This window comes from Orbicella faveolata, unplaced genomic scaffold (genome assembly GCF_042242905.1).
Source record: "Orbicella faveolata isolate gen_17 unplaced genomic scaffold, um_ofav_v1 contig_24, whole genome shotgun sequence".
Classification (NCBI taxonomy): Eukaryota; Metazoa; Cnidaria; class Anthozoa; order Scleractinia; family Merulinidae; genus Orbicella; species Orbicella faveolata.
In genome coordinates this window covers 30309271-30317437 of record NW_028301552.1, presented here as the reverse complement: position 1 = coordinate 30317437, position 8167 = coordinate 30309271, and the positions used below count along the sequence as shown (strand labels likewise).

At 42.7% G+C, this 8167-nt stretch overlaps 2 protein-coding genes and 1 pseudogene across 2 annotated transcripts; all 3 read right to left on the bottom strand.

Annotated features, from left to right (window-relative positions):
- Nucleotides 1-919: 919 nt before the first annotated feature.
- On the bottom strand, nucleotides 920-2913 carry LOC110046006 (uncharacterized). Its single transcript, XM_089292724.1, has one exon. It carries the CDS (start codon nucleotides 2175-2177, stop codon nucleotides 1236-1238), a length of 942 nt encoding a protein of 313 aa, XP_089148850.1. The 5' UTR covers nucleotides 2178-2913; the 3' UTR covers nucleotides 920-1235.
- A 400-nt stretch (nucleotides 2914-3313) lies between these two features.
- Nucleotides 3314-4663, bottom strand: LOC149111273 (uncharacterized). Its single transcript, XM_089292425.1, has one exon. The coding sequence runs from the start codon at nucleotides 4661-4663 to the stop codon at nucleotides 3314-3316; it is 1350 nt and encodes a 449-aa protein (XP_089148551.1).
- A 401-nt stretch (nucleotides 4664-5064) lies between these two features.
- On the bottom strand, nucleotides 5065-6316 carry LOC149111272 (uncharacterized; annotated as a pseudogene).
- Between the last annotated feature and the right edge of the window lie 1851 nt (nucleotides 6317-8167).

The window sequence follows — 8167 nt, the reverse complement described above, 5'->3', positions numbered from 1 at the left end:
ACAATTAACGTTCGGAAACAGAGAAAACGAGCGACAAGACATGTTTATTGATAAACAAGGAAGCCATGCAGCTGCTTAGGATGCACTCGTTTTGACAGCTTTGATGGTTTATGGATTTGACGCGATTTTGACGACGAAAATAATGTTAAAAGTGTAAAAAAAAAGCTGCAAATTCAGCTTTTGTTGCGTTTTGAATTTAATTTTAACCTTCATGTGTATTTACTGGAACTTTAATAACGAAGACATTGTCGATAATATTTGTATTTTTTACGGCGCCAGTAGCCCCGGATTGAATCTTTTTTCTTGTTAATCATAATCATGGCACTCTTACCTACAATAATAAGTATTCTCTTGATGTAGCTCTATATTCTCATAATGAACAGTAAATGGAATTTTTCGTAAAGAACTGAGGAATCTATTGAGAACTGTTTTTATGAACTAGTGAAGTTCCGTCCAAGCTATTGCGTTTTCGTTTCAAAGCGCATTCTTTACTTGATCGTTTTTATCGAGGCGCATACATTTGAAAGCGCTGTCCATAGTGGACTCATTTGAAAACGGAGCCCTTCCGTTACGTGCTAGTTTTGACAGAAAAAGCGTAGGATTTCAATCTTTTAAAGCCACTGACGTCATCCAAATCACGTGGAATCCCATTCAAAAAAGGGAGAGATAAACATGTTTGCTTTCCAGCTTTTTAACGTAATTAATCATTTGTGCAGAATAGTCAAAAGCAACCAAACTTCCCCATTCGTCCACATAAGAGCTTCCCTCTGAATTTCGGCGTTTCTTTAGCTTTCGTCAATGTTGTCTGGGGACTCTGTGGGACGAGTTTCACAGCGATTAAAGGAAAAAACCAACGTCACTTCCATTTTTGGTTGCCTGGAAGTTTGTTCAGAATGGGCGAAAAAAATTCAAGAAAACATTTCAAAAAATCATATGACGTTAATTACTCAATAAAAATAAACCTTATGGGAAAGTGCTAGTGGCAAGGCTGACCGTAGAATGTCACAGGTTTCTCAACCGTCTCTTTTTACAAACGTACTACCCATGAGCCTTCGCGTACTACTCTCTCACCCAGTTCTCTGTTCCGTGTCGACAAAATATTAATTTATGTCAATACCGATTATCACAAATTACATATTTTGCCTTCACTACACGACCGAACACACTGAAAGGTTGAGGCATGGGCGCGTTGGTCAGCCAGGCCCAAGATAGAAAGCTAAAGGTAGGGCTTGAGCTCACAGAGACAGAGCCTTAGAGACTTCTAGCCTGCTGGCAAGAGAATCCTTAACATAAATGTTCTTCGCTGTGACTGAAGCCCAGCGACCATGGCGCTGAAGACTCCTTTCTGAAACACCAGAGCAGGCAGCTAAAGTAGCTCCACCTGACCTAGCTGAATGAGTGCTAAACTTAGACATATCTGGTACAATATTCGCGAAAGACTTTTTAAAAGACTGCCTATAGGTAGAGTAACTAATCGGCTTGTTTACAGAGATAAGGCGCTTATAATTGCCTGAAGCTGAAATGGCCCTAAAAAGATACTCGTCTGAATTTTCCGGAATCTGGGCCTTGTGCATATACAACTTAAGTAAAGAACACGGACAGGTGGTAGACGAGGATTCAGCGATAACGACCGATCTACCCTCCCTCAGTTGGTCCGTCTTGCTTTTCTCTATGCTGATTGTAAGGTAACCCTCGTTAAACTGAACATCTCTGCTACGAATAACGCATAACTCGGAACTTCTAAGAAAACCGGAAAATGCGAGAATGAACATATCTAAATTTCTTAATTGTAGAAGGTCTTCTAGATTAGTCTCTGCAGCATGAAGCTTGGGGTGGTGAGCATCCAGGGGCTCCTTCCTATTGACTATTGGCTGACTGGCAAGGCGAACAGCTCCTTCTTTTACGGCCATAACAGTAGGGTGTAATGTTGGCAAGTCGACGCCTGCAAGAAGATGTATCCACTTGAACGCGTAGAAGGCGCAGTTGATAGTAGCGACGGACTTGGACGACTCGAGGAGGTGTTGCAAGTAGGGGGCACAATCGATGGGTCTGACTGGAAACTCCGAGGTACCCAAGACATCACCAGCAAAGGCTCTCCACTTGTTAAAAGCTCTCAAGTAATTTTCGGACGTCCCGGACGCTTTGGAAGCAAGCACGGTAGATTTGAGATTCTCCATTAGCTGAACCACTCTCGCGGAACTTTGGGCCTCTGAAGACCAGAAAACGGAAGTGAAGATATCTAAGGATAAGAAAAAGGAAAAATATCAAGAAAATCTAAAAAAAAAAACATATCAATGAGACAGGCAGCAATGCACACAATGCTGAATTTCCATTTAACTCACTGTTTTCAGTAAGGAAAACCTTTGCCCTCCAGGCAATGCACTTCTCGCGTATCGCAATACAAAAATAAAAACCATGCTATTCTAGTGGACGTACCCCTCTAGGGCATTTGCACATAGTCAACATAATATACCCCTCTAGGGTACAAAAAAGAAAATACATATGATAAATCGCCTCTCTAGGGCCTCTCCTGGATGCCTTTCTAAGGCATAACACGTTTAACTTGAAATTACCAACAAATAATAAGTACTTCACGCAAATACGCCTTGTCGGCACATATAGTAAAAACAGCGGTAATGTCTAGCCCGAATGGAATCAAACACAAGGAACTAAAAAGCTTTTACGAGATAACTCGGAATCTAATCTGGGAATGATGCTAAAGTCAAGACGTAGAGCTAACGAAACGAATGCCAATGGCTTGCTACCAAAAATAGAGTTCTTAGCCGTTCCTCTAATGAATAAATTAGGAAAGTTAGGTAGGATAACCCAGTCATGGATAAATGTACTCCAATGGAAACCATCCGAACACAGGATGGGCCAAAAGTGGGCTGTCTTCCAAAGGAGAACGATCAGAGTTCCTTGAGCACTGCAAAGCTCCATATGCTTAAAAACTTTACACGTTAAATAGGGGTGACGAATGGTACCCAGAAAATCGTGGATCTCGGAAATTCTTGATCCGATCTCGTAATCTCGGAAGCTTTTGTCACGAGTCACGAAGTCTCGTTTTCCATGTGTTTCTTTCGGTCTCGGAGTCTCGAATTTTTTTCGCAAGGTCTCGGAGTCTCGGATTTGCTTTTTTAGCAGAGGTTCTCCGGCAAAAGTTATCGCGTTGAGCGAGCAGAGTCAGTGTTGCTGCATAGCGTTTACGCAAACGGAAGCAAATACGGAACTTTTACTTCTCTTGTTATATTCACTCTGTACTGAGTCTCGGGCTCGGATTTTCCGAAATCGTTTAAGTCTCGGTCTCGAATTTTTAAACAGCGGTCTCAGCGTCTCGGCAAGTCTCGGATTTTACCATTCGCCACCCCTTTAAATACACAGGGGGACACAGCCAGTTATTATGACGAGACCAATCCTGAGAAAATGCATTAACTCCACTCGAACCAGGCTGGTAAAACCTTGAATTAAAGCACTGGATTTTGGCATTGTAGGAACAAGCGAACCTATCGCAGGTATGTGGACCCCATAAGCCGTCAAGAGCATTGAAGACTGCATCGTTAATCATGTAGTCGTCATAATCAATGAATTTGCTTATATCATCCGCCGCACTGTTTAGGTCTCTTGGGATCCATTGCATATCGATATTAATAGCATGAAGTAAACAACTTCGATGGATATCCATTGCAAGCTCCTGTAATGCTGGAGTCTTAGACCCGGAACTAACAACCCGGACAACGTTCTGATTATCCGTAAACCACGTAACTGTCTGGGCTTTCACAGACTCCACGAAAGCTTTCACTGATAAAGAAACGGCTAACAGCTCTCTGAATGTAGAACTTTGAGCTTTCTCAAAATCTGACCAGTTTTGATGGAACATCTTCCCCTCGAACTCGATGAAACTGCCGCAAGCTGAGCCAGAAGCATCGGAATAGACGATCTTCGAAGGCTTGTGCCTGACAGGCCAAATAGGAATGCCGTTAAGACTTGCCACATTAGATTTCCAGAAATTCAGCTCAGCCAGAGCTTCAGACGAAAGACGAACGTAAGAGTTCCAGGTTGGCGCGGTATTGATGACTGCGAATAAATTTCTAGACATAAGCCTAGAGACATTACCAACGCAGGAACCAAGAGATATGATTTTTCCGCAAACAGAGGCAAGCTTACGAACTGGATGACAAGACGAGGAAATGGCCAAAAGAGTCGCTAAGTCTTCTTGTAAACTGGTAATCCGCTTGTCAGTGGCAGAAATTTCAAAAGTGGAAGTGTTGAGAACGGTTCCGAGCCAATTAATAACCTGAGTGGGCTCCCAAACACATTTGGCTTCGTTGGGAAGAAAGCCGGATTTAAGAAGATCTGCGTGTACTTGCAAACTAGCGATTTTTGCTTTTTTCGTGTCCGCAGCGGCTCCGAGACCATCATCCAAATAAGCCACCATCGACTTTGCTTCGGATCTCCATTTCTTGACTAAAGGCTTGAGTAATTTAGTAAATAGATAAGGCGCGGAACTGAGGCCAAACGGAAGAACAGAAAACTGGAAAAATCTGGTGCGACCAGAGGAAAATGTCCACGCAAATGACAGATACTTCCTGTGCTCCGGGAATATTTCTACGTGATGGTAACCAGACTTTAAGTCAAAAGTAAACATAAAATCTCCGGCATTCATAATCTCTTTCGCAATAGACAAATCCTCACACCTGAATCGGCATTTATAAAGGAACTGATTGACGTGGCGAAGGTCTAAAATTAGACGATTTTTGCCTGATTTTTGAATAGATACGGACAAAGGGTTGATGATAACAGGAGCCTCAAACACTTCAGTGATGCAACCGTTGATGATGAGATCGTTGATAGCACTTTCGACGAAAGCTGGCCGCTCCAAAGCCGAACTATTATTTTTAGCTGTGAAGGGCGGAGGAATTTGAAGAAGCGGTAATTTATACCCATACTCAATAACGTCCAGGATAAATTGAGGCGCGTGAATGTCGTTCCAGAATGCGAGGGCTCCACGTAGCCGTCCTTTAACGGACAAATAGTCCTCGCCGGATTTAAACTCCAAAGAATTTCCATTGACACGAAGAAAAAACTAATTCGTCGCTATCCTCATGAACAAGGTCTTGTTCCACATCGATGTCTGAAGTGGGTCATTTGGGATTCTGACCGGTATTAGAAGGAACATTAAACCGCAAATTAGGACAGAAAGCCTTCCAATGCCCGGGTTTGCCACAAGCAAAGCACAAACCAGATGCTGATCTCTGAGACGAAAGCTGCGGGTTTACGCGCGAAAACAAATTGGGTAGCTGTGAGGCGGAAAGCTGCGCAGTTGTTGAAGTCGATGTGATGTTACTTCTTTGTCGGATCGAGCGAGATGTGAAACGCTTCGTGGACCTAGCTGCTCTGGATTCGGCCCTGTATATCTTTTTTTCATCTTCTTCGTCGTCTGCGAGATCATGGTGTTTATATTCGAGGACCGTCTTCCACCCGTACTGTGATTTATCAGCTAGTAGAATTAATTTCTGACGCTCTTGAAGCAGGTCCATACCTTTATCTAAGGCTTGTTTGGTCTTCTCGACGTCGTTCCTTTCGAGGGCAATCTGGGCGTCTTCAACGGCATCTTTAATAGCTTTGTTCGCCTTGTACTGCTCCTCATTGCTCTTTTTGTTGAAGTGAGGAACGGAATCTCGCTTCAGCCTCTTCAGTAATCTCTGACATCTGTTGGGAAGCGATGGACTCGTTAGACCGTTTGAGGTCAGAAATCGAAGTATTTACGAGATCTTTGATCTCAACGATAAGATCTTTGTTCCTTTCAGCGATGACTTTCCTGACGCCTGCTTCATCCATAACTAGCCAAGGAAAAGTGGTGAAGAGAAGAGATAAACCTTATGGGAAAGTGCTAGTGGCAAGGCTGACCGTAAAATGTCACAAGTTTCTCAACCGTCTCTTTTTTACAAACGTACTACCCATGAGCCTTCGCGTACTACTCTCTCACCCAGTTCTCCTTTCCGTGTCGGCAAAATATTAATTTATGTCAATACTGATTATCACAAATTACATTAAGCCTCCAAGAGGTACCAGGATCATGTTTTGTGGGCGTGCCTTGATTTTTTTTTTTTTTTTTTTCACTACTAAGAGGTACAAATTCTAACACAACACATTTCTCCTGTCATATTCAGATAATCATATATTCGGCCCAATACCCTAAAATGTACCGCAAAGCCTGCACTATGAACTTTTTGAGGCTGAACGCGCTAAAGATCGGGTAACACGGGCAACATTTTCCTTCAACTTGTCTCGCAACATTGTTGCAATGCAAGTTGAAACACATTGTTGCGCGTATTACCACGTTTGTGACCAACTTGTCTCGCAGCAAAATACAGTGTTGCAAGTCTGCAGAATTCTACAGGTATAATTGCTTGATTGTGTGTAAATAAAGATGGCGCCTTCTTTAATATAATTTAGCATTTCGACGAAGTTCCACTTCACCTTCTGGCCGTCATTTTCTTCTTAATTTTCCGTGCCAGCGAAGTTCTCTCAGTATGAAGCTCAGTGTCGTTTCATTTAGCAAGGCGAAAAGTTGTATTTTTGCGATAGTTCTTCCAAGCCTTTTGCCTTTTTTCCTGCTTGTTTTGAAGGGACAAACGAGGTATCATAAAGACTATGATAGCCCTCCAGGTCTTTGTAAAGGACAAAGTTATGACTTTCCGAGAGCAACTGGTCTACTTCGAATTTAGGCTCGCCTTCACCGTCCGCCTTGTTTGTTTTTTTTTTTATTTGCCGCGCTTCGCGACAGCCAACCACAAGCGTTGAATTAAAATTTGTTGCGAGACAAGTTGTAGCTTCAGTGGTAATACGAGCAGCAAAACTAAAATTTGTTGCAGAAAGTAGAACTCGAGTCTACTTTGCGCGGCATGTTGCCTCAACTTGCAACACTGTATTTTGCTGCGAGACAAGTTGGTCACAAACGTGGTAATATGTGCAACTGTGTGTTTCAACTTGCAATGCAACAATGTTGCGAGACAAGTTGAAGAAAAATGTTGCCCGTATTACCGGACCCTAAGAGGAACCAAAACCCCCTTTTTTAACCCCTAAAATGTACGACAAGCACCCCTGTCTTTTTTATATGGAAATCCCCCCCCCCCCCCCCCCCGGTGTCGACTGCCCTGATATCTTCCGATATCAATGGAGGTATATCTATGACAAGATTCAATACTCAGTAATTGATATCAAATCATCCAAATTGTACATGCATCAATCCAAAGCTGAATGGCAACTAGCCGATTCTACAAATAGTCATTACGCAAACAGGCATCACACAAAAAGGCATCACGCTAAAAGGCATCCCACTGAAAGGCATCACTCGAAAAGGCATCACGCTTAAAGGCATCACGCTGAAGGGCATCACGCGAAAAGGCATCACGCTTAAACAGATCACGCGAAAAAGCATCACGCTGAAAGACATGACGCGAAAAGGCATCACACTTAAAGGTATCACGCGAAAAGGTATCACGCAAAAAGGCATCAAGGAAAAAGGCAATACGCTTAAAGGCATTACGCTTAAAGGCATCACACGAAAAGGCATCACCCAGAAAGGCACCGTTACAAAAATTATATTGAATCCGGGACTAACTCTTCTTACTCGTGTCTTGTAACTGAGATAACAGCCTTCTGAAATAGTTTTTGAGCGAGACATTCCGTCTTTGCCCCTTCGCGAGGTCTTAATTCAGTACCTAAGGCGTGCTTTGAGAGAGTTAATACAGCAATTGAGCGATGGATTGCATTTATTTCCGTTTAGAACTTATAGTTGAGGTCCTTTTGAGATCGGCGAGTATTTTTCAAGATGGCAGACAAGCGCTGGGCGTTCTTCGTATGACATTGGTAATAATGCAAGAACCTCCTGAGCATGAATTCACTACTACAGCTACACCACTCCTTTATTATGGTTCACGTGTAAAGATACTAGCGGAAGCGTTATGCCTTTTTGCTTTATGCCGTTTGATATGCCTTTTTTTTATGCCTTTTTGCTTTATGCCTGTTTGCATAATGCCTTTGGCATGATACCTTTTAGTAAGCGTAATACCTTTCGCGAGTTACCTTTTCGCGTGATGCCTTTTCGCGTGATACATTTTTGCGTAATGCCTTTTCGCGTGATGCCTTTCAGCATGATGCCTTT